We start from the raw sequence: 26,848 nt of genomic DNA, 5'->3' as shown, positions 1-26,848 counted from the left end.
TAAGGCTAGCTTTTTCAAACAAATATTTGCATCCTGTAGCACAAACTCAAGAAAGTTCTGGGACACTGTAAAGTCCATGGAGAATAAGAGCACCTCCTCCCAGCTGCCCACTGCTCTGAGGCTAGGAAACACTGTCACCACCGATAAATCCACGATAATTGAGAATTTCAATAAGCATTTTTCTACAGCTGGCCATGCTTTCCACCTGGCTACCCCTACCCTGGTCAACTGCCCTGTACCCCCCACAGCAACTCGCCCAAGCCTCCCCCATTTCTCCTTCACCCAAATCCAGATAGCTGATGTTCTGAAAGAGCGGCCAAATCTGGACCCCTCCAAATTAGCCGGGCTAGACAATCTGGACCCTCTCTTTCTAAAATGATCTGCCGAAATTGTTGCAACCCCTATTACTAGCCTGTTCAACCTCTCTTTCGTATTGTCTGAGATCCCCAAAGATTGGAAAGCTGCTGCGGTCATCCCCCTCTTCAAAGGGGTAGACACTAGACCCAAACTGCTGCAACCTATATCTATCCTACTCTGCCTTTCTAAGGTCTTCGAAAGCCAAGTTAACAAACGGATCACAGACCATTTCGAATCCCACCGTACCTTCTCCGCTATGCAATCTGGTTTCCGAGCTGGACATGGGTGCACCTCAGCCACGCTCAAGGTCCTAGACGATATCATAGCCGCCATCGATAAGAGACAATACTGTGCATCGACCTGTCAATCACCACATTCTTATCGGCAGACTCAACAGCCTTGGTTTCTCAAATGACTGCCTCGCCTGGTTCACCAACTACTTCTCAGATAGAGTTCAGTGTGTCAAATCGGAGGGCCTGTTGTCCAGACCTCTGGCAGTCTCTATGGGGGTGCCACAGGTTTCAATTCTCGGGCTGACTCTCTTCTCTGTATAAATCAATGATGTCGGTCTTGCTGCTGGTGATTCTCGGATCCACCTCTACGCAAACGACACCATTCTGTATACTTCTGGCCCTTCTTTGGACACTGTGTTAATTAACTAACCTCCAGACGAGCTTCAATGCCATACCACTCTCCTTCCATGGCCTCCAACTGCTCTTAAATGCAAGTAAAACTAAATGCATGCTGTTAAACCGATCAGTGCCCGCACCTGCCCGCCCTTCCAGCATCACTACTCTGTTCGGTTCTGACTTAGAATATGTGGACAACTACAAATACCTAGGTGTCTGGTTAGACTGTAAACTCTCCTTCTAGACCCACATTAAGCATCTCCAATCCAAAATTAAATCTGGAATCGGCTTCCTATTTCGCAACAAAGCATCCTTCACTCATGCTGCCAAACATACCCACGTAACACTGACCATCCTAGCAATCCTCGACTTCGGCGATGTCAGTTACAAAATAGCCTCCAACACTCTACTCAACAAATTGGATGCAGTCTATCACAGTGCCATCCGTTTTGTCACCAAAGCCCCATATACTACCCACCACTGCGACCTGTATGCTCTCGTTGGGCGGCCCTCGCTTCATACTCGTCGCCAAACCCACTGGCTCCAGGTCATCTACAAGTCTTTGCTAGGTAAAGCCTCGCCTTATCTCAGCTCACTGGTCACCATAGCAGCACCCATCCGCAGCACGTGCTTCAGCAGGAATATTTCACTGGTCACCCCAAAGCCAATTCCTCATTTGGCCGCATTTCCTTCCAGTTCTCTGTTGCCAATGACTGGAACGAACTGCAAAAATCACTGAAGATGGAGACTCATATCTCCCTCACTAACTTCAGGCACCAGCTGTCAGAGCAGCTCAAAGATCATTGCACCTGTGCATAGCTCATCCAACTACCTCATCCCCATACTGTATTTATTTATTTTGCTCCTTTGCACCCCAGTATCTCTACTTGCACATTGATCTTCTGCACATCTATCACTCCAGTGTTTAATTGCTATACCAGAATTACCTTGCCACTATGGCCTATTTATTGCATTACCTCCCTTAACTTACCTCACTTGCACACACTCTATATAGACTTTTTTCTCCTGTATTATTGACTGTATGTTTGTTTATTCCATGTGTAACTCTGTGTTGTTGTATGTGTCGAACTGCTTTGCTTTATCTTGGTCAGGTCGCAGTTTAAATGAGAACTTGTTCTCAACTAGCCAACCTGGTTAAATAAAGGTGAAATTAAATTAAATTGAAAAAAATGCAAAATTCTGGTTTGTTGTTTTCTGAGAACATAGTTCTGAGAATATCCCTACAATTCCAGCGTAAAGAGTGTAAAGAGTTAAAACTATATTTTTTATGTTATGGATGGTCAGTCCTTACATCCATAGCTCAGTCTGAGAATTTGATAGTGGTTACATTTCTCCATCCTCATCCCTCAGATGTTTACCAAAAAAAGTTACCACTTTGTTGGGGTGTCTGCTTTGTTGTTTTTGGAATCCCAAATTGGTCCATTAATTAAAGTACAATATTTTATTATTTGAAAAATCTGTTTGCTGAGTAATAAGTCCACAGTCACAAAGGAATTGTATGTAGACCCACATGTTTTTAATCAATGCTCAACATTTCACCATGAAAATCATATTTTATGCAACACAGGAAAATGAGACTTTGGTCTTCGTTTATTCAGCAACTTCTTTTCCCTGTAAGAAGAAAGAAATAATATAATGGATCAGTAATAATAATGAACATGATACATATAGGGATAGACTTGGATAGAATATAATGGATCAGTAATAATAATGAACATGATAAATATATGGGTTGACTTGGATAGAATATAATGGATCAGTAATAATAATGAACATGCTAAATATATGGATAGACTTGGACAGAATATAATATATCAAGCATTTAATGCTCAGTGCTCAGCTTGGATTTTCAATTTTGAAGTACCAACAGAATGAACCTTTCTTTTTTAGCAATTCCTGAAATGTGCTGCTTGGTGATCTTAAATACAGCTGAACAAGTGTAAAAGGTCAGTATTGACCTCTGAGAAGACTGAATCATAGGTGGTGTTGATGTGGTCATATCTGAACATGAGTCAGGTACAGGTTTAGCAGCAGTTCTGTACCTTTCCAGAGTCACGGGTCTTGGCTCTGAGCTTGTTGACCTGAGTCTCAGCGATGTCAGCACGCTCCTCAGCCTCCTCCAGCTCATGCTGAACCTTCCTGAACTTAGACATGTGCTGGTTTGCTGCTTCCTCCTGGGTGAGGAAAAGAGAGCAGAGCATCAGCATTTCAAGTTTGATGCTTCAGGTAGCAAATTAATATTCTGTCAATTGTTTTAAATAAAAAAAGACAGATTTAGGATAGCAATCTATACAGGTAGACAGATGATACAACAGAAGAAGTGAGTGTCAGAATGGGGGATCAAAATGCCTCCAGCACGATCACTGGACCAGCCCCCGGTGCAGCAAATTAATATTCAACCCCTCTCCTTTAAGTTGGTTACACATAGGAATAGGAGGCACTCAGAAATGTGCATAATTTCATCAGCAATTACTTGCACTATCAATTATCCCTGTTGACTGATGTGCTGTAGCAACACTTACTTCAAACTACATTGTATGGACATTAAGTTTTGTAATGTTTACGGGGATTATATAAAAAAAAATGTCGAATTTATGCATTCAGGGTATTTAACTCAGTATTTGACTCACCGCTTCCTCAGAATGCCTCTTGTAGGCCTTCACTTTCATCTGCAGCTTATCTACCAGGTCCTGAAGTCTGTTAACGTTCTTCTTATCCTCCTCAGTCTGTGGGAGAAGATCAAATAATCAATGTCAGTATAATTTTATACACAAACCTATCTGTGTTAGTGTCAAGTGAGTGAAGAATGCACTTTCTCTTACCTGGTAAGTGAGCTCCTTGACTCTGCGCTCATACTTGCGGACTCCCTTTACCGCATCTACACCTCTTCTCTGCTCTGCTTCCACCTCAGTCTCGAGCTCACGCACCTTTGTGGAACAAATACATTTAGGCATTTGAGGTGGTGAAACAAATCTTTGTAAAACAGAGGTAGAGTCTTCTACCAAGTCAAGGAGGCACAATTGTTGTCTTTCACTATGTACATTTCCAAGTGGTTCCCAAAGTGGGATTAACATTTAAATTTGTTCATGAATATTGCTAGCAACAACAGATGAAACTACCAAGGATCTGTGGAACAAGATTAGAAGGTCCAATACAATACAATGTAAAATTATTAATCCACTATTTATGTTCTTAACCCTTAGATGTACAACATGGGTGTGGGAGGCTCACAGGGATATTGGTAGGCAGACTATTCCAACAATTGCACATTTTTTTTAAACTAAATTCTTCTTGTAGTATTAATATATAGGACTCTTTTTACATTTGACCGATTTTGTCGTACATTTAGCAGTGCATGTTGCAGTACCAGTATGGCCAATAGAGGTCGCCAATCGCCTGTTTTAATGTTATGAGTTTGCTTCTGTTATGGGGGATTGCAAAGTTTGCCACAGCAAGACAGAAGCACCGACATAAATACATTTTTATGTCTTTATTTTTAAGGTAAGCGAGTGGAAAAGCACCATATTCTAGAGAGTAATGTTTGTTAAGATGTTATATTTTCATGAACTTATGAAAATCCTGTAGCCTACAGGCTAATTTAGCCATTAGCCTTCTAGCTGGTAGCCCCGCAAAGCAATGCTAGCTTTCCTAGTAACGGCCCTTTTGCAGCAGAGTGAATGAGACATGTAGCTAGCAATCTAGAGAGAGAGAGAAATGAAATATTACTTTGAGATGAATTAGATGAATGTGTGTTCATGTATCATGAATTTGTATTATTATTATTGAATCTATTAATTAACTTGCAGTTGTCACGATCGTCGTATAGAGCGGACCAAGGCGCAGCGTGAGTTGAGTTCCACATCTTTATTCAAAGTGAAACTACCAAAAAACAAATAACCAACAACGAAACCGTGACCACAGTGGCGCTACATGCACAGACACAAAACAATATCCCACAAAGCAGGTGGGAGAAAGGGCTTCTTAAATATGATCCCCAATTAGAGGCAACGATTAACAGCTGCCTCTAATTGGGAACCATACAAGTCACCATCATAGAAATAGAATGACTAGAACACCCGCCACTCACGCTCTGACCTAAACACCATAGAGAACCAAGGGCTGTCTATGGTCAGGGCGTGACAGCAGTTTAGAAGAATTGTACAAGACTAAATGAAACAACTAGATAAATACATTTTCATATCTTGTCTCCAATTGTTCTCAACTTCCTAACATAAGTGTAACATATTGCCAATGTTTTTGTTTTGAACATAATTGTAATGTAATTTTTGCTTTAAAACTGGAAAATATTCCCTCTGATGCCAAGAGAGGGGACTTACAAATGTTCTTTCCCAGGGGCCAAGACTTGATTAGTCTGACCATGCACTGCTGAAGTCATAGTAAAACTGTGTGGATGCTATTTATATCGCACTCTAATGTAAGATTTGTGTTCTGATATTATGAAGGGGTCCCTGATGCAAAGACATTTGGGAACTCCTGATTTAGGTGGGTTAATGAGAGAAAAAGTAATTACAAAATGCTCCAGTGTATTTTACATGATCAAATACATTTCCAGGACACTGTCTTTTAATCCAACCCCAAATCCACCCTGCTGATAACTCACCCTGGATTCCAGTTTCTGAAGTTGTTTCTTGCCTCCCTTCATGGCCAGATTCTCAGCCTCATCCAGGCGGTGCTGCAGGTCCTTGACTGTGATCTCCAGGTTCTTCTTCATCCTCTCCAGGTGAGAGCTGGTGTCCTGCTCCTTCTTCAGCTCCTCAGCCATCATGGCCGCCTGGAATGGTAGTTTGTTTAATTCATCATAACGTTCCTCTGAGATCTTTGTTGTTCGTAACTAGCCCAGCTACCATTGGCGCTTAGGGACAATTCAAGATGATGTAATTCAAGGACTCACGTCAGTGATGGCCTTCTTGGCCTTCTCTTCTGCATTCCTGGCCTCCTGGACGATGTCATCCACCTCTCCCTGCACCTGCACCAGGTCAGTCTCCAGCTTCTTCTTGGTGTTCAGAAGGCTGGTGTTCTGAAGGAGGGAACAAGATGATTTGTTTAGCTCTAAAGAGAATTTACAAGGCTGAAATTATTAAAATCTCAATGCAAGCATGGTTGAATTCAAGGTGTGTTTAAACAGTATGCTTGGTTGGAAATGGCTTTTGTCCCATACCTGGGAGTGCAGCAGTCCAACACGCTCGCTGGCGTCTACCAGCTCAGTCTCAGCCACTTTGCGGCCTCTCTCTGTCTGCTCCAAAGCAACTCTCAGCTCCTCGATTTCAGCCACCATCAGACCGTTTCTGCGCTCCACCATGGCTGCCTGCTCCTTCATGTCCTCTGCGACACGGACGGCATCATCAAGGTGCAATTGGGCATCCTGGGATTCACAATGACATACGTTCATTAGGACTTGTGGAAATAGGGGTGATAGGATGGGTGATAAAAACGTTCATTGGGAAGAATTTACCCAGCATCCCTAAATTTCTACAGTGCATTGTCCACTCTATTCAATTCCTCTGTTCTATTCTTTTCTACAGATTCACAAACAAATCCCTCTCCATGTTCAGGTTTTTGAGCCTGATGTCCCAGTCCCTTTACCTTGAGCTGTCCCTGGACGTTCCTCAGCTGTTTCTGGGCCTCAGCGGCCTGCCTGTTGGAGTGGCTCAGCTGGATCTCCATCTCATTCAGGTCTCCCTCCATCTTCTTCTTCACCCTCAGGGCATCATTCCTGCTCCTGACCTCAGAGTCCAGGGTGCTCTGCATGGAGTCAACCATCCTCTGGCTGTTCCTCTTGATCTGCTCCATCTCCTCGTCCTTCTCAGCGATCTTCCTGTCCACCTCACCCTTGATCTGGTTCAGCTCCAGCTGCACACGCAGAATCTTGGATTCCTCATGCTCCAGTGTTCCCTGGACAAACAGAAGCAGTCAGGCCAATTGTGTTCAATACATTTGGATGTAGGAATTAAATATATGTGACCACAATCAACTCCAATACAGGGATCATTGGACTGTAGCTGGCGTTGGCTAGTGTAACACTGCTTTCCCATCAAACTGCTGTAGTTTGTACCTCAGCCTCCTCCAGAGCGGTCTGGATCTCAGACTTCTCTGTCTCCACGGTCTTCTTGGCCTTCTCCAGCTCATGGATGCTCTTGCCAGTCTCTCCAATCTGCTCAGTAAGGTCAGAGATCTCCTCTGCACACACACACACACACAAGAAGTTTAGACTTGGGAGATTTTCAGTGGATATGCCAGTGCGCTGAATTTGACATTGAATCATATTAATAGTTCATTAACTAACATTACCTCATAGCATCTTGCAAATATAATTGCCTACCACTTATTTGGAATATTCAAAGGAATACTGTCTACAAGTAAAACAATATATACAAATTATGCTGAACATGACATTTCTGAAATGGTGTAATAATAGTTTTGATGATTGCATTTCCCTCCATTTTCAAAACACTAGTCAAACATGAGCCAAATAGAACTGCTGTCAAATGCTCACGTTGCAGGTTCTTGTTCTCTCTCTTCAGAGTCTCCAGATGATCCAGAGCCTCCTCGTAGGAGTTCTTCATCTTGAAGAGTTCAGTGCTCATAGAGCGAGCCTCCTTCTGAGCTCCTTCCAGCTCAGCCTGGCCCTCCTCATACTTCTGCTTCCACTCTGCCAGAACCTAGGGGAATCCATGGGATATTCATTAGAAGTCAAAGATGAAGAGTTTTTAAATTAGAAATATGCAACAATTATACAATTGATAACAAATATAGGTTTATTAATTTTCACCTTGTCAAAGTTCCTCTGCTTCTTGTCGAGGTTGGCGGCCAATGCGTTGGCTCTCTCAACATCAATCATGAGGTCCTCCACCTCTCCCTGCAGCCTCTGCTTGGTCTTCTCCAGGGAGGCACACTTGGAGTTGGTCGCCTCAATGGTCTCCTCGGCATCCTGCAGACGCTGGGCCAGCTTCTTCCTGTTGGACAACAGACGGTGGTTTTATGGTGTAATTTTAAAACATTTTGACAAACAATACATCTTGATGAAACATTTTCTCAGAGCCCCCTACCACCCTCACCATCCACACCATATCTGAGTTTTTTCTGTTGCGTGCGACTCACTTGGCCTCCTCCAGCTCCTCTGTGCGCTGGATAGCATCAGTTTCATACTTAGTCCTCCACTGAGCCACCTCACTGTTGGCCTTGGACATGCCGCGTTGAAGCTCTGCCTTGGCCTCCTGCTCCTCCTCAAACTGCTCCCTCAGGAGGTCACAGTCATGGCGGGCAGACTGGACACCGTGGGCCAATGCATTTTTAGCCTGTGAGAAAGAATGAAAGACAAAGAGTGATGAGAGAGATAATAAAACAAATTATGGTAGCAGTCTCTGAGGGTGGAGAGACAGTAGCAGTCTCTGAGGGTGGAGAGACAGTGGATGTCTCTGAGGGTGGAGAGACAGTAGGAATCTCTGAGGGTGGCGTAGTCACCGTCTATATAAATATATAGCTCTAAACTCTGTGGACGGTGGAGTCCATTTTGAGTCCCTTACCTTGACCTCCTCCTCAATCGCCCTCTTCAGCTCCTCCACCTGCTGGGTGAAGGCCTGTTTGCCTCTGGTCAGCTGAGACACCAGGGCTTCCTTCTCCTCCAGCTGGCGGCCAAACTCACCTGCAGGGACAGGGGAATATCTTGTTAATAAGGTCTCTGTTCTCTAAGATTGAAAACGTATGTTGAGGAATCGTAGGGCAATTTTAGGTGGTGAATAGTACAGTAGAAACTATGTGGATTTAGCCCTTAATACATGTTGTGTTCTACTGAAGGAAAGCATTGGCTTGTTGTTCATTGTTGATGTTACCATTTTCTGTCAGGAGTCTGGCCCTCTGTCCGCTGATGTCGTTGACCTGGCGAACATTCTCATCATTCTTAGTCTTGAGCTCACTCAGCTGGTCCTCAAGAGTACGGCACATCTTCTCCAGATTGCCCTGTTAGTGAAACATGTACCTTCATTACTTGATATATGTGACTCCTGTCAACTTCAGTTCAATTGAATGGTAATGTAGTTGACCCTCCTCAACACTGCTTGACCAAAACATTACTACTCACCTTAGCCTTGGCGACGGCCTCCATGTTGCTGGAGAGGTCATCAATCTCCATCTTGTACTCGCTCTTCTCCTTCTCCAGCTTCTGCTTGACGCGCTGCAGGTTGTCGATTTGCTCCCCGAGCTCAGCCACACTGTCGGCCTGCTTCTTGCGCAGAGCGGCGGCTGTGGCCTCATGCTGCAGGGTGGACTCTTCAAGATCACGACGCAGCTTCTGGAACTCAGCCTCACGCTTCTTGTTAATCTCAATCTGAGCAGCAGTGGCGCCTCCTGCCTCCTCCAGCCTCTCGCTGATCTCCTCAAGTTCCCTGGAGAGATCGGCCCTCTGCTTCTCAACCTTAGCCCTGGCAGCACGCTCAGCCTCAATTTCCTCCTCCAGCTCCTCAATACGGGCCTATAACAGGGGGCAGGAGCAGGGGGGATGAACACTACAATACAGTTGAAACAATTGAACCTCAAAAAATTATAATAGTATGTATATTTAGCAAAAATGTGTTTAATACAAAGCCAGTTACACTTATATATTCAGTAGACAGTGTCCCATGCAGGAACCAAAATCACAATGCTAAGAAGCACCATCTTTACAATGTTTAGAATCACCAACAAGAAGCACCATCGTCAAACCTACTCAGCCATCAGAAGCCCCCGTGAAAAATGTGTGCTACCAGAACAATGTTTTTCAGGAAATGATTAAAGTCTGTGCTTTTCTGTACTGGAGTTTATGTCCTCTACTGTACCTGGAGTTCCTTGATCTTCTTCTGCAGCTGAGCTCCCAGAGACTGCTCATCCTCAACCTTGCTGAGGAGCTGGGTGGTCTCAAACTCCTTCCTAAGAATCAAGAATACGTCGATTGCAGAGTTTGTTTTTGTTTGATAGTGTAAAAGGAGAATATTATACCATTCACTTTGCTTATAAGAATACCATTCAAGTGCTAATTCATAATTACAATAATTAGTCAAGAACAACCATTATAGCAGGTAATACTGTAGTCATTTGTTTGTGTTTACTTCTTGATTTTCTCATCAGCTTGCTGCTTGTCATTCTCCAGGTCCATTATGGACTCCTGGGCCAGTTTCAGATCTCCCTCCAGCTTTCTCTTGGATCTCTCAAGGTCCATGCGGAGCTTCTTCTCTTGCTCCAGAGAACCCTCAAGCTAGAAGATAAAAACACATATATTGTTAAAATCTAAACAACTGAAGATAATATCATTTTACATGCTATCATGGCCAAAATGTCCAACTCCACTCACGTCGTCCACTTGCTGTTCCAGCTTGGTCTTGGCCTTGGTCAGAGTGTTGACTTTGTCCTCCTCTGCCTGCAGGTCATCCAGTGTCTGCTGGTGGGCCTCTTGGAGGGCTTTCTTCTCCTTGGTCAGCTTGGCAACACTCTCATCCATAGATGCCATCTCCTCTGTCAGGTTTTTAACCTGTAAATGGCCACAACATAATTACACTTCACCATAAAGGGGAGATTTAGTTTGTTATATATTGCATTCATTTCATTTCGATATTTTTTTTAATCAACAATTACTGTACTAAAGATTCAACACTAGATGGCAGTGTTCACAATGTCAGTGTACTGAATGGAAGTCATAAATGAGGGGGATCAGAACATGCAATGAATGTTGGGAGTACCCCGCAACTGAAATTCCACTATTGTGTCTTAATTTTTCCTGCACCCACAATACAACTTGAATTCCATTTCTGTTAAGCTATGTTTTGATTGGATTATTGTTTGGTTAGACGGTCTATGGTAAGACACAAGACCTTGTTTTCAGTGGCGTGCTTCTCCTTCTCCACTTTGGCCAGGGTGAGCTCCAGGTCATCAATGTCCTTCTTCAGCTCAGAGCACTCATCCTCCAGCTTCCTCTTCTTGGCAGTCAACTCAGCATTGATCTCCTCCTCATCCTCCAGTCTCTCGGTCGTCTCTTTGAGTTTGGCCTCCTGCTGGATCTTGCTCTTGATGAGCCCCTCGCACCTTTCCTCAGCATCGTTCAAACTCTCTCCTTCCTGGTTTCAGAACAGGAGTAAACAAATCAGAGGCCTCACTTTGTGAATCAAAATATACATTTTACTCAAAGAGGTCAGAGCAAATCAATAGAAATTCATGAAATATATACAATATATAACATGGGCAATAAAAATGTGTGAGTTAGCCACATACTTTACAGTGTGTTCATATGTGTGTATGTGTGTGTGTATTCATGTGTATGTAAATGTGCCCATGTGAGGGTAGTTGCTGACTCACAGATGCGACTTGGAGTGCCAGGTCGTTCTTCTCCTGCGTCAGGGACACCAACTTCTCCTCCATTTGCTTCTTTGTAGACAGAGCCTTGGCCAGGTCTGTCTTCATCTTCTCATAGTTCTCCTTCATGTTGGCCAGCTCCTTCTCAGTCTCAGCGCTCTGCAGCAGGGGCTTGATCTTGAAGTACAACTTCATCCATGGCCAGGTTTTCACATTCATGAATGAGCGGATGTTGTACTGGATGGCGAAGATGGACTCTCTGTTCGACAGAAAGGACAGAGTGGCATGGTGAGTGACATCCCAGTTCAACGTCTAGTTTTGATTTACTTTTGGTCTAATGTGAATTCAACGTGAAATCAACAAAAATGTCACGATGTTATTGGATTTAGATTAAAAGCTGAGTGAAAATAAAAGACAATTCCCTTACATTGATAACTTTTTTTAAATCCAGTTTGTTTCAACGTCATCACATTTAATTTTGGGGTTGAAATTACATGGAAATGACCAGTGGGATGTTTCATAAAGCTACATTCCGGGAGTTGAATAATAACACTGTTTGTTTACAGCTGGGAAAGGGGCCAGGACTGACAGTCATGCAAAGCTCGTGAGATATTTTATATTCTTCAACAATGAATAGGTAAATACCACACATTTAAATGACAATTGAACAGCCAAATCCCAAACTGCAACTATAAAGCTAGAATCCTTAGTTGCTAAATATATTTTTGGACTTTTTAATTAATTAACCCAAAAGCTTTAGTTGACCATTATAATATGTACTTTCTCATTCTGAACAACTCACAGCATATACAGTATGTAATCATAATGCATTAGATACAGGTGGTTGACAGAAAGCTTTGCCAAGATGTCTACTATTCCTCACCTCCTCTCCATCATCTTGCTAAACTCTCTCCTCATGAGGAATCCACGGCTGAGAGCCTGGACCATGCCGACCAGAGTGGCCAGCTTCTCATCTCTCATCTCCTCCAGGACACCCAGCAGACCGGCTTTGAAGAACACCTGAGACACAGGTTAACATGGTCAATGGAAGAACAGACGGTGATAGAAATAAAGGATCAAACCACTAGATTGATTTAAACATTAACTTTACAATGGTTGCAAACAAACCATGTGATGGGTTGTTTATAAGTTGTTAGTTATTGTACAGTTGTAGCTTAATAATCTACACAGATACAGATAACTGCAGCCATACCACTCTAACACAAAGCACAATTTTAATGAGTTTAGTTTCTCATCTATACTTGTGATGAATGACTTTTAAGAAAAACACTACAATGTTTTTCCACCTTTTCCATTAGTTAAATGAAGAAGAAAGAACAAAAGGATGGATAGATCACCTGGAGAGATTTTATATGGTACAGGTATAAATTATCATTCAAGTTGTGTTTTGTTGTCAGCTTTTACTGGGGGTATTTGACTGACCTTGGTGTGTCCAAACTTGTAATCCTCGTGATTCACATCAATGGACCCAAGCAGCTTCTCAGAAGCCTTCTTGTTGTCCATGAACTGGCCCTCAGGGATGACACTGGCATTCAGTACTTTGTACCTGAGTGAGAGGACAGTTTTAAAATATGCCAAGTTGTAATTGGTTGGTTGGTTATACATTGAGGTCCAAAATGATTGGCACCCTTGATAAAGATGAGCAAAATAGACTGTATAAAATGAATAATACAAATACTGAGATATATTGTATGGTCAAAATGCTTTTTGGATTCGAAACAAATATGTGTATAAAGAAAATAAACCCCATACTTACTGTAAAATATGGTGGTGGATCTTTGATGTTATGGGGCTACTTTACGTCAACTGATCTGGGGGCCCTCATTAAGGTCAATGGTATCACTTTACCCAGTACCATGACATTTTAGCCAAAATCCTGCTAACCCCAGCCAGCAAGCTGAAACTTGGCCACTGGTGGTTATTACAGCAAGACAATAACCCCAAGCACACATCAAAATCCACAAGGAAATGGTTAATCAACCACATAATCAACATTTTACTATGGCCATCTGTCTCCAGACTTGAACCCCATTGAAAACCTGTGGTTTAAATTGAAGAGGGCAGTCCATAAGTGCAGATGGTGGATATCAAGGATCTGGAAGGATTCTGTAAGGAGGAATGGTCCAACATCCCTCCCAATGTGATCTCCAATCTCATACAACATTCTAGAGAAAGACTCAGTGCCATTATCCTCGTATTGAAAACAGGGGTGTCAATAATTATGAGCCCTATCTTGAAATAAAATATGAATTGTTAAACAAAATCTCTTTCTTTGAGCATTTGTATTAGTATAAAATAATAGAATTGTTACAAATGTTAGACCATACAATATAGCTCAGTATCAGTGTTATTTATTTGATACAGTCTTTTCTGCTCATCTTTATCAAGAGTGCCAATCATTTCTCTCTGTGTGTGTGTGTGTGTGTGTGTGTGTGTGTGTGTGTGTGTGTGTGTGTGTGTGTGTGTGTGTGTGTGTGTGTGTGTACCTCTGTTTGAAATCAGCATAGAGGATTCTGCTGGGGAATCCCTTTCTGCAGATCCTGATACCCTCCAGTACACCATTACACCTGAGCTGGTGGATAACCAGGAAGTTCTCCATCAGACCTGGTAAAACAAACCATATACAGGTTAAAGATTGGAAGGGTTGAGGTTACTGATGCTGTACTGATTAGATTACATATTTAACTCAATATTTATTGTACCTGGAGTCTTTGACTCGTTGGGGATCAGGCAGCGCACAAAGTGAGGATGAGTGCTCCTCAAGTTGGTCATCAGCTTATGTAAGTTCTCCTGTAAGAGGGTTACAAACCATTTTCTCAGACATACTGTAATTTATGATAATTGCACCTTTTGATGGACTGAATCTACACATTTCAAAAGCTCACCCTGAACTGGGAGGACACAGTCTGCATGGAACCACCCTTCTTCTTGCCTCCTTTCTTGGCTTTATCTGTTAAAATGGGGAAAAGTAAAAGATAACTAGAAAAGTACATTTCCTAGAGTGGGTGGAATAAATAGAATAATAACACATATATGTAAGAAATCTAGAGTGGTCTTGTCTTCAGCAAGCACACTAATTATAAACCAGATAATCTCTGGTTAACTTCACACTTATCAAGAGGGAAATGCTGCCAATGAGATTGTGTAAAATAACACCTATTGTATGATCTGAATTAATCAAGTGTATAAATAAATTAACCTGGTGAAAACACCCTGAGAAATTGGTATACATTGAAAGCCTTTAAAGAACATTTGGGTCTGAGTTATAAGTAGTATTTAGTTAAATATTGTGACGTGATGCTGGTCTTACCCTCAGGAGGGGGAGGGGGATACAGGGCAGCCAAAATTTTGACTCCTGACTTCCCGTACAACTGACAAACTGAGTCGTTCAGGGGGTCCTTGTTCTTCTCCAGCCAGCCAGTGATGTTGTAGTCCACAGTACCGGCGTAATGCACCAGGGAGAAGTGGGCCTCTTGCTTGCCTTTGGCAGGCTTGGGCTTCTCAAACGACTTTGTTTTGCCAAGATGCTGGGAGTACAACTTGTCCTTGAAGGTAGTGTCTGAAGACTTGGGGAACATGCACTCCTCTTCAAGGATGGAGAAGATGCCCAATGGCTTCACGAAAAGAGATGTATATCAAATTAGTGATATTTACATTAAGGATCACATTTTTTCCTTTAGTAAACATGCTATTATAGGATTATATTAATTTAGGGGCACATAATAGGAAACATATTGAGTTCTCAACAGTCAGATGCATTGTACCACAGTGATAATAATGGTTCCTAAGTGCTTTGCTGTGGCGGTCCATTATACCTTCTCAATAAGCTCAATGCAGGCAGCCAAGTCCATGCCGAAGTCAATGAAGGCCCAGACAATTCCCTCCTTCTTGTACTCCTCTTGCTCCAGGACGAACATGGTGTGGTTGAAAAACTGTTGCAGTTTCTCATTGGTGAAGTTGATGCACAGCTGCTCCATGCTGTTGTACTGTCGATGGAGTTTTAAAAGGGATAATTTCATCATACAAGACTGTAATCCAGCTCAATCACAACTAATTGTCTTGTTCTGGTCTCATACTCACATCAAAGATCTCAAACCCGGCAATGTCAAGCACACCGATATAGAACTGCCTTGGATTCTTGGTGTCCAACATCTCATTGATACGGATGACCATCCACAAGAACATCCTCTCATAGATGGACTTGGCCAGAGCCGAGACTGAGTTATTAACCTGTAATGACAATACATCAAATTACAACATGAGATATTGACCATGTCCAGTGATAAGGTGATACGAGCTTGGGAAAAACAACATCACTATTCAAAAAAGCATACCACTCATCCCCACCAAAATTTCTGTTCTCAGAAAATGGTAGATGCTGTGTTTAGCAGTCTTACCTGAGCCACAGTCTGTCCCTTGGTCACATACTCATTGCCAACCTTCACTCTGGGGTAGCACAGAGCCTTCAACATCTCAGCTGAGTTCAGGCCCAGCAGGTAGGCGATTTTATCAGCCACTGGAGAGAGAACCAACAACAGACTCAGGGACACAAGATCACTTGTTTCTGAATTCACATTGACAGAACAGTTAGGCCAAATCATATCTGAAGGTGGTATTTTGGTCTCCAAAAATGATCTCCTGCCTGACTTTCATGTGGCACTGTCTGTCTTAGGTGTTCTATTTCTATGTGGGGACTGGGAATGGGACTAATGCTCTATATGTTGTATATCTATGAGTGGGACTCACCCTCTGTGCCATCTGGCTCGGCCTGCTCCTCACGCTGCTTCTGCTTGAATTTCAAGTTGCCATGGTGCACTACAGCTCCTGTCAGCTTGTAGATGCCAATCTTCTCTTCATTAGTGAAGCCCAGGATTGTAATGGCATCCTGGCATTAAAGAAGAAGTACTACAGTGATGAACTGAACAGTAGTTTGCTCAGTTACACTACAGTTCTGGGCTCACTCCAGATCGAATGGGATGAATAGATTTGACTCTTGGCCAACACACTAGTGATGGAAACACAAAAGGAGTTTTACACAGTTCCACAGGGCACTTAGTTGCGCTCTCTTGTGGATGCCTTACATGGCGAAATGTGAAGTTATGAAGATTGGCTTGAGGCACATGCCTAACTAACACAAGTAATTTGTCCGTGTAGCTCGGTTGGTAGAGCAGGACACTTGCTACGCCAAGGTTGAGGGTTCAAATCCCACAGGGGACCAGTATGAAAATGTATGCACTCACTACTGTAAGTCGCTCTGGATAATGTAGTCTCCTAAATGACAAAAATGTAAATATACTGTAAATAAAAAATCATTAATTCTCAGCTGCTACCAACTTTTAATTGCACAGTATGTATGGTGGTCCTACCTATTCCATATCTAGTGTTTGGTGAACCCTTTGTTTGACTCACATCTGTGGCATCCAGCTCTTCATTGTCGTTGATGCTGGCCACAGTGATCTGTCCCTGGCTGCACATGGGGAAGTCGTAGGGGTTTGTGGTGATGAGCGTCATTTCTGTGGACAATGGACAACAGCTTGCCAGTTAAATCTCTTGGAATTTTGCTGTCCTACCTTTACAGTATCTCTCCCTCCTTTACTCAATAGATAGACTCAATGATACATGTAGTATATAATAAATAGCATCAAAAGAGGAGACTGAGACTTGTGGACTAGTGCATCACAGTGCATTACATGATAGATATTTCCCAGAGACCTTCCAAATGTCTAGATGCCTTGTTACCTTGAATGTAATCATTGTAATAGTATTATTAGTGTGGATTATGAATATTTTATATATATCAATATATGGGGGTGGGAATAATTTCCCATGAACCTCTACTTTTCCGTACCAACTATCTCAGGTTTGTGGCCTGTCATCATCTGGAAGAAGATGTGGTAACCTCTCTCATCGGGCAGCTGGAAGGACACTCTGGACTTCTCCAGCAGGTCTGAGGATGAAAGAGAGAGAGAAAGTTTTAGTGACACAAGGAGAGTGAGAAAGAAAGAGAGAACATGAGATAACATTTAATGATATAATCTCCCCAAAAAAGAATTTGAATTGAGGAAAGAATTAAGAAACAATCAAAACCAACTCACAGGTCTCAATGTCAGCTTTAGCCAGTTTACCAGCTTGGAAGTGAATCCTGATGAATTTACCCTGTAGTAGAGCATGGGGGTTAGAAATAGGTCAACAAATAAATAAAACAATTTCTTTGATAGACCCCTTTAAATGTTACAGTTTGTTGGACATCTATTGATATGACAAAAGGGAACAACTGAAATACATTTTTCCAATATAAGGTAACTTCCACAGTATGCCCTTCATACTTACAAAGCGAGACGAGTTGTCGTTCCTCACTGTCTTGGCATTACCGTAAGACTCCAGCAGAGGGTTAGCTGCAATGATCTGATCCTCAAGAGACCCCTGATTGAGATAAGCACAAGTTGCTCAGAAACTGGTAAAGTGTTAGTTTGTTTTCACTCGATTGCTTGAACAAATTTCTTGAAACATGATTCACAGCTGGAAAAAAGTGTACATATCCAACCATACTGAAATGTGATTAAAAGGCAAACATAAGAACAACCTACCTGCATTTTGTTGGGGTCTGCTTCCTTCTTGCCACCAGACACTGCAATGGTGGCAAAGTACTGGATGACACGCTTGGTGTTGACAGTCTTTCCTGCACCGGATTCTCCACTGGTTTATATGACAGAGAAAGAGGGGTTTAAGTTACATGTTTGAGATTAAAATTTGCTTTCACTAAGAAATAGCATTGAAATTACACCGTAATGAACAAATATTCCCACTCATTGACTCGTTACTACACATAGCCTAATGCTCTAATCCATTCATAATATAATGTACTTCATCACACCAAGTGACCCAACTTATTACAACAGAAACACTTTCTCAAGTGACATTTTAGTAAACAACTTACGTAATCAGAATGGACTGGTTCTCCTTATCTGGAACCAAAAAACATATTGCTTATCATACTCAAGCAACATTATGGGGACATTATTTAATTCATAGCATCAACAAAAATGTAATTTAGGAAAATGTTCCTTTCAAGTGAATCAGATATTCCAGGCAAACTGTTAGAAAACAGTAGATACCTTTCTGAAGCATATTTTAATTTCCATTGATACATCCATCCATCTATCCGTAAGCACTCATGGACTTTGATATCCATATGCACTTATGGACATCCATCATCCATCAATCACAACTATCCATCCATCCATCCATCCATCCATCCAACCAAACCATCCATCCGTCCATCCATCCATCCATCCATCCATCCATCCATCCATCCATCCATCCATCCATCCATGAGATATCGTACCAATCATCATGAACTGAAAGGCGTTGTCAGAGACGGAGAAGATATGGGGTGGAGCCTCCACTCTCTTCTTCCCTCTGTAGGCGTTGACAACCTCTGCGTCGTACACTGGGAGCCACTTGTAGGGGTTCACCGTGGCACAGAAGAGCCCAGAGTAGGTCTGGATGAAAGCATAATTACATTAAAGGATTAGTAAAGTCAGATGTACTTTTACCTGGATTTATGTGAGGATGTGGGTGTACTTTGGTATACTGATGTGGGTCTACTGTATTGATATCTTTTGGTTTCTACAATTCATTTATGTGTGTATTTCTTATGTTCATGTATGTGTGTGTTTGTATGTGCAGGTTTCTTACATAGATCATCCATGCTGCATAACGCTCTTTGAGGTTATACAACACAGAGGCTTCATTCAGGTAGGTCATCATGGCCATGTCCTCAATCTTGTCGTACTTAGGGGGGTTCATCTCATAGATGTCTGCATCTTTGAACTCTTTTCCTTCCTGAAACAGTCAGAGATCTAGATTACACGCAGATCAAAGTAGACATGACTGAATGCTTTTTGTTCATTAAGTACAAGAATAATCGTTTAAAAAATGCATATCCACATTAATCCAACTAATTTGTTATCACCCACTGACACATAACTGGTGATTGTTGACTAGTCAACATAAGACATTCCATGCCATTTTTTAATAGCAGCGATAAAAATGATGTGCTTGAAGGTTATATTCTGTTAGCAAGAAAACAAATGCCAATGTGTATATTTACTTGAATGGAGAATTAGAGTAATTGCACAAACTTGAATTTGAATACTTTTCATATCAGGCTTACCTCCTTACTGCCATCAGGTTTTGTGACTGTTACAGTACACTTCCCGTCGGCCCTGGCAGTGATTAGACCCTTAAGGTACAGCTCCACCTTGTCTGTCACATAGCAGGAGTTCTTTGAATCAAAGGGTGCGGCTTGTGCCTCAATCCTCTCCCTCTCAGGCTTACGAAGGTATATGGCAGCCTTGCCGTAGATTTGCATCTCAGCGTCCGTACTCATGGTGACGGATAACTAGGAAAGAGATTAAACAAGAAACGATTGACTCTGTGGTGCTTCCTCCCCAGTCAACAGAGTTAGGTGAGCGGTATCGCTCACAGAATATTCTCATCACTTTTTATGTGGAGACTCAAACCATGTCTCACCTTTTCCCCTCCTACAGATGAATGTGTACTTCTTGGAGGACCCTGTGACAGGGAAGTGGGAAGTGTGACACATTAGAGTGTTGTGAAAACACACATATCTAAAGCCTTATCATTTAGCCCCGAAGGGGCATTACAGCCATGTCCAATTTAATTACAGGTGCAACTGGTAACTTTAATTTTCCTACTGGCAACTCACTTCACTAAGCATTCTTTCAGGAATTCAAATAAATACCTGAAAACCCAGTTACATTCTAGAACACCCTTGCTAGTGCCGGAGCACCACTTTTTACTGTAAATTAATGTTACAGATTTGAAGTAAAACACATAATAAAGAAATACATATTTTTAAATAAATGCCACTTGTTCGCATATTGTCAAATCTTACAAGAGAAATGCAGAAGTCAATTCAAACAGTGCAGTTAGCTACTGCCTCAGATGCTGAGTACAACGATGAGACAAATGTAAAAATCTAAGGAGGTGGAGAGGTCTTACCACAGAGGAAGAAGGTATCTGACTTATGGATGTTGGGGCCTCAGCCTCCTTATATCTGGTTGGAAGTGCTAACCAAGCAAAAGTTAATTATGGACCACTCTGGGAAAGGAAATGTACTGGATGAGAGACCTGTTTATTTCTGTGTATCACTAGCACCTCCCACTTCCAGGAACACCACACTCCCATTACATTACTTTTTAATGTCATATTTGTCTCTGAATTAAATTTCACAGAATTTATGTAAATGAGAGATGTCGTTTCCAATAATTATGACATTATCAAAAGTTTGATTCATCCCAATGTTACTTCTACTGAACCTCATATACTGTAATGGAATGAGTCCATGTTGCCCTACTACAACTAAAATAGTTTTCATTAAACCTAATCTGGCCTTATTTAGTTCCATTTGAGTGGCATTAATCCTGAACAACAACTTTATATATATGTTCACCTGTTATTTATAATATTTAGCTTGTAAACACATCTGAACTGTCTCCTCACTTCATGCTTGTGATGGAGTTGGCCGTTACATCGGGATTTGCTTAGTTTGATTTATCACCCTGGTGGAACCATATTTATTGAATATTGAAAATCTAGAAAATAAACATTTAGGCTGTCAATTAAAGCTCATAAAACTGTTAAATCTAATGTGTTGTTACACTATCCATACACATACATTCAAATATGTGGACATCCGTTCAAATGAATGCATTCGACTATTTCAGCCACACCCAATGCTGACAGATGTATAAAATCGAGAACACAACCATGAAATTGTCACGTCCTGACCAGCAGAGGGAGTGTTGTTTAGTATTGGTCAGGACGTGGCAGAGGTTGTGTGTTGTATGTAGTTTCTAGTTGTTCTGTTTCTGTGTTAGTCTGTGTGACTCCCGATCAGGAACAGCTGGATATCGTTGTTCCTGATTGGGAGTCATATATTAGGTGTGTATTTTTCTCTTGGGGTTGTGGGTTGTTGTCTTTAGCACTGCTGTAGTAGTATAGCATGTTAAACTGTCGTTCACTTTATTTAAAATAAATATTCAAGATGAGCATCCACATTCCTGCTGCGATTTGGTCCTCTCTACCTGAAGACAGCCATTACAGAAATCTCTTTTGACAAACATTGGCAGTAGAATGGCCTCACTGAAGAGCTCTGTGACTTTCAATGTGACACCATCACAGGATGCCACCTTTCCAACAAGTCAGTTCATGAAGTTTCTCCCCTGCTAGAGCTGCCCCGGTCAACAAGTACTGTTATTGTGAATTAGAAACGTCTAGGAGCAACAACGTCTCTGCCGCAAAGTGGTAGGCTACACAAGTTCACAGAACGAGGCTGCTGAGTGCTGAAGTGAGTAAAAATAGTCTGTCCTCGGATGCAACACTCACTATCGAGTTCCAATCTGCATCTGGAAGCAACGTCAGCACAATAACTGTTTGTCGGCTGGTCATGAAATGGGTTTCCATGGCAGCCGCACACAAGCCTAAGATCACTATGCACAATGCCAAGCGTCGGCTGGAGTGGTGTAAAGATCACCGCCATTGGAGGAAAAGTGTTTTCTGAAGTGTTGAATCATGTGTCACCATCTGTCAGTCTGACGGACGAATCTGGAGGAGTCCAGGAGAACGCTACCTGCCTGAATGCATAGTGCCAACTGTAAAGTTTGGTGGAGGAGGAATAATAGTCTGGGGCTCTTTTTCATGGTTCGGGCTGTGGCAACAGTTTGGGGAATGCCCTTTCCTGTTTCAGTATGACAATGACCCCGTGCACAAAGCAAGGTCCATACAGAAGTGGATTGTCAAGATGGGTGTGGAAGAACTTGACTGGCCTGCACAGAGCCCTGACCTCGACCCCATCGAACACCTTAGGGATGAATTGGAACGCCGACTGCAAGCCAGGGCTAATCTCCCAACCTCAAATCCCCGCAGCAATGTTCCAACATCTAGTGGAAAGCCTTCTCAGGAGAGTGGAGGCTATTATAGCAGCAAAGGGGAGACCAACTCCATATTAATGCCCATGATTTTGGAATGAGATGGTCGACGAGCAGGTGTCCACTTACTTTTGGTCATGTAGTGTATTTATCTTCAGTTTGATAGTCGAAATGAGTCCCTTTAGCATCCATTTGACATTTTAAATAGAACTTGTGCACCAATATTGCTTTTTAAAAGCCTGTTATATTAAATGAAATGCTCTGATTTGTAATATAAATAAAGACTTGCTAATGTGCCAAAATTCATGCATTTTGGAATGTCCCTGTCACGACCATCAAAGGGAGTAGACCCAGGTGCAGCGTGGTGAGTGCTCATCTTTGTATTTAATTATAAATCAGAACACTACAAACAAAACAATAAACAACGACCATAACTTCTTGCAGGCTTAACAAGCAGTACAAAAATAAAGATCCCACAACTACAGGTGGGGAAAGGCTGCCTAAGAATGATTAATAATCAGAGACAACGATAGACAGCTGCCTCTGATTAGGAACCATACTCGGCTCAAAACAAAGAAATAGACATCATAGAATGCCCACCCCACACCCTGACCTAACCACATAGAGAAACAAACCCTCTCTCTCAGGTCAGGGTGTGACAGTCCCTCTGTGCACCCTCTGTGAAATCTAGGAAGATTTTAACCTCCTTAACCACAATCATTTTATCATTTCTAGTTGTTTTGTTGCTCTGACAAATACATGTTGGAAGATTATTATTTATTTCATGTGATTAATTTTAAGAAAAATTTGAACTGAATGTTTTAATATGATGAATCTGTTTTTCAAAGCAAACATTGAACATCTAATAGTCAAATCTTTGTGTAAAGTGAGCTGGTTCTACTGTTTTTGGCCATTTTGTGGTGTTTTGTGGTAGAAAACGGAATGGGTCGAGCATAACACGTTACCCTTAGAGAGGCTAGAAAAATTTCAACAATAAACACATTTTTGTGAAGCTTGCATTCAATTGCCTTTCCCTGTTGCACACAGCAAGCTTGTCACGAGGGGATTCATGGCTGATTTCAGATGACAACCTCAACCCTGTTACGGTCCACCCTGATACCTTATTTGGCACTTAAGAGTGTCTTACTATAGTATTTATTTAGTTGAACCTCTTGAGATGGGAAAACATATGTTTGATTAAGTTCAACATGTGCTCTTTATGACGGAATGTTAAACTTAGGTGAAATAAAACGTTTTTATTCGCCAAGTTTCACTACCCAAAAGGGACTCATTATGTGGAACAACCCATGTTCTATTGAAGATTCTGGAGGCACTTTTATTTGTCTCACATTTCAGTTTGCTAAAACGGTCCAGTAGGATTCTTATGACTTACATAACACCAGTACAGTATTTCAATAATCTTATCCAGTCATATTGCTGACAGCGATATAACTGCCTCAAACTTTTATTACACTCTGATATAAACTGCTTAGCAGCTGAGCTGACTTCAATGATGACCTTTATTTATGACCTTTTCTGTTGGACATGAATTTTCTGAGCGACTACTGAGCTTAACTCAGGGCAAAATATACATACCCTACAAAGGGATAAATGTAAGAAAATAAATATGGCAAATGATTTCCTTTGGTCTGAAATGGCACACAGAACACTGTTAGAACTCATCAAATGACAGCTTGGATTTCGAGAGACACAATTTGATTTATACAAGTGGTGTGAAACATTTTGTGATATCATATATTCTGAAATGGGGGGAAATGATGTGAATAAAGAATACACCCCCAAGTCAGGAAAGTTTACAAGCTGAACAAACATTAATGGAATGATGAGTTAAGGGACCTGTGGTCTGTAATGTGCAGAGCAGAGAACTTATTTTTACAGTGTAAAGATAGGAATACAAGAGGCCATCTAAGAAAGGAATTTAAGATAAAAGACTGCCTATTCTAACACAGATATCAGAGAGGGCAGTTATTACACCTTGAGTAGATACACATATGAAATACTCTACAGTTCTGGAACCTAATAAGTTTGGAACAAAACAACACAAAAAATTCCATTGGAAGTCCAGGAAGAGCAGGGGAGAGGTTGAACTCTGATAACACACAGGTACTTAATGAAGAGCAGGGGAGAGGTTGAACTCTGACAACACACAGGTACTTAATGAAGAGCAGGGGGGTTAAACTATGATAACACACAGGTACTTAATGAAGAGCAGGGTGGGTTAAACTATGATAACACACAGGTACTTAATGAAGAGCAGGGTGGGTTAAACTATGATAACACACAGGTACTTAATGAGGAGCAGGGGGGTTAAACTATGATAACACACAGGTACTTAATGAAGAGCAGGGGGGTTGAACTCTGATAACACACAGGTACTTAATGAAGAGTAGGGGGGTTGAACTCTGATAACACACAGGTACTTAATGAAGAGCAGGGGGGTTGAACTCTGATAACACACAGGTACCTAATGAAGAGCAGGGGGGAGGTTGAACTCTGATAACACACAGGTGCTTTTAGCTTTGATGCCTCATCATCGTGGACCATTTTGCAAAAGGATTTAAAGCTGGATCATTTTACTCTGATTGATGATTTTAAATCCCAGATTGAAGGGCACTTTTTAGGGGGGTTACAGGAAAAACAAAAACACTGAATGATATTGGTTATGCCACGTATTCCAAACCGCATCAGACATGCATGTGTCCTGTTCTGGGAAAGGTTTTAAAGAAAAGGTACACATTTTTTTACATGTCCATAACAGAGAAGGAAATTCTTTTTTAGGTGTTGTCACGTCCTGACCAGTATAAGGGGTTATTTGTTATTGCAGTTTGGCCAGGACGTGGCAGGGGGTGTTTGTTTTATGTGGTTCGGGGTTTGCTGGGCTATGTTCCTATGTAAGAGGGGTGTTTGTTTAGAGTGTTTCGGGGTGTGTTGGGCTATGTTCTTGTCAGTTTATTTCTATGTTAGTTCTAGTCTTTCTATTTCTATGTTTAGTTAATGGGGTTGACCTTCAATTGGAAGCAGCTGCTCCTCGTTGCTTCTGATTGAAGGTCCTATGTACAGGGGTGGTTTTTTGTTTTTGTCTGTGCACCTGACAGGACTGTTCAGTGTCGTACTTTGTTTTGTATACGTGATTTTTTATTTTTTTTTTCCTTCTTTTGATTTAATAAAGAAGATGCGTATACACGTTCCCGCTGCACCTTGGTCCAATCCTTACGACGCCCGTTACAGGTGTTACCAAGTTTGAGCCTATATTGGCAGTAACTGGGGACATATAGCAAAGTGCATATATGTATAGATTGTGTAGGTCTCTGTCTTTCACGTCTGACTCTTCTCTTTATGTCAGAATGGGTTTAATCGCCATCCATTTCATTTATTTGTATTCTTGTATTGTAATTACAGTGCATTCGGAAAGTATTCAGACCACTTGACTTTTTCCACATTTGCTACGTTTACAGCCTTATTGTCAAATTGATTACATTGTTTTCCCCCTCTCATCAATCTACACACAGTACCTCATAATGACAAAGCAAAACATTTTATTAAAAATATAAAGCTGAAATATCACATTTACATTTACAGACCTTTTACTCAGTACTTGATTGAAGCACCTTTAGCAGTGATTACAGCCTTGAGTCTTCCTGGGTAAGACGCTACAAGCGTGGCACACCTGTATTTGGGGAGTTTCTCCCATTTTTCTCTGCAGATCCTCTCAAGCTCTGTCAGGTTGGATGGGGAGCGTCGCTGTACAGCTATTTTCAGGTCTCTCCAGAAATGTTAGATTGGGTCCAAGTCCAGGCTCTGGCTGGGCCACTCAAGGACATTCAGAGACTTGTCCCGAAGCCACTCCTGCATTGTCTTGGCTGTGTGCTTAGGGTCGTTGTCCTGTTGGAAGGTGAACCTTCACCCCAGTCTGAGGTCCTGAGCACTCTGGAGCAGGTTTTCATCAAGGATCTCTCTGTACTTTGCTCCGTTGATCTTTCCCTCGATCCTGACTAGTCTCCCAGTCCCTGCCGTTGAAAAACATCCCCGCTGCATGATGCTGCCACCACTGTGCTTCACCGTAGGGATGGTGCCAGTATTCCTCCAGACGTGAAGCTTGGCATTCATGGCAAAGAATTCAATATTGGTTTCATCAGACCAGAGAATCTTGTTTCCCATGGTCTGAGAGTCCTTTTGGTGCCTTTTGGCAAACACCAAGCGGGCTGTCATGTAAATTTTACTGAGGAGAGGCTTCTGTCTGGCCATTCAACCATAAAGGCCTGATTGGTGGAGTGCTGCAGAGATTGTTGTATTTCTGGAAGGTTCCACAGAGGAACTCTGGAGATCTGTCAGTGACCATTGGGTTCTTGGTCACCTCCCTGACCAAGGACCTTCTCCCCCGATTACTCAGTTTGGCCTGGCAACCAGCTCTAGTTAGAGTCTTGGTGGTTCCACATTTCTTCCATTTAAGAATGATGGAGGCCACTGTGTTCTTGGGTACCTTTTTGGTACCCTTCCCCAGATCTG

At 41.9% G+C, this 26,848-nt stretch overlaps 1 protein-coding gene across 1 annotated transcript; it reads right to left on the bottom strand.

The window, feature by feature from the left end:
- Window positions 1-2,501: 2,501 nt before the first annotated feature.
- Window positions 2,502-19,943, bottom strand: LOC115177969 (myosin heavy chain, fast skeletal muscle-like). The gene is made up of 40 exons (XM_029738972.1): window positions 19,902-19,943; window positions 19,543-19,770; window positions 19,065-19,211; window positions 18,712-18,868; window positions 18,304-18,331; window positions 17,954-18,062; window positions 17,697-17,789; window positions 17,462-17,522; window positions 17,215-17,313; window positions 16,776-16,879; window positions 16,113-16,251; window positions 15,764-15,882; window positions 15,447-15,596; window positions 15,182-15,352; window positions 14,677-14,980; window positions 14,252-14,316; window positions 14,069-14,156; window positions 13,853-13,970; window positions 12,789-12,912; window positions 12,229-12,365; window positions 11,349-11,604; window positions 10,868-11,110; window positions 10,351-10,527; window positions 10,109-10,254; window positions 9,839-9,929; window positions 9,106-9,495; window positions 8,858-8,984; window positions 8,552-8,670; window positions 8,127-8,323; window positions 7,798-7,981; window positions 7,522-7,687; window positions 7,081-7,205; window positions 6,612-6,920; window positions 6,187-6,390; window positions 5,920-6,045; window positions 5,629-5,799; window positions 3,830-3,934; window positions 3,638-3,733; window positions 3,050-3,181; window positions 2,502-2,618 (listed from the first exon to the last, which is right to left on the bottom strand). The coding sequence occupies exons 2-40, from the start codon at window positions 19,756-19,758 to the stop codon at window positions 2,598-2,600; spliced, it is 5,814 nt and encodes a 1,937-aa protein (XP_029594832.1). The 5' UTR covers window positions 19,759-19,770; window positions 19,902-19,943; the 3' UTR covers window positions 2,502-2,597.
- Window positions 19,944-26,848: the final 6,905 nt, after the last annotated feature.

Source organism: Salmo trutta, chromosome 38 (genome assembly GCF_901001165.1).
Source record: "Salmo trutta chromosome 38, fSalTru1.1, whole genome shotgun sequence".
Taxonomy (NCBI): domain Eukaryota; kingdom Metazoa; phylum Chordata; class Actinopteri; order Salmoniformes; family Salmonidae; genus Salmo; species Salmo trutta.
This window is presented reverse-complemented; position numbering and strand designations above follow the sequence as displayed.

Excerpts from the sequence above, each read along its gene's own strand:
- LOC115177969 (XM_029738972.1), bottom strand. The coding sequence starts at position 19,758 with ATGAGTACGGACGCTGAGATGCAAATCTACGGCAAGGCTGCCATATAC. Across the intron at positions 17,523-17,696 it reads ACGACAACTCGTCTCGCTTT|GGTAAATTCATCAGGATTCA; the intron begins GTAAGTATGAAG and ends GCTCTACTACAG. Across the intron at positions 7,688-7,797 it reads AGCAGAGGAACTTTGACAAG|GTTCTGGCAGAGTGGAAGCA; the intron begins GTGAAAATTAAT and ends GGATTCCCCTAG.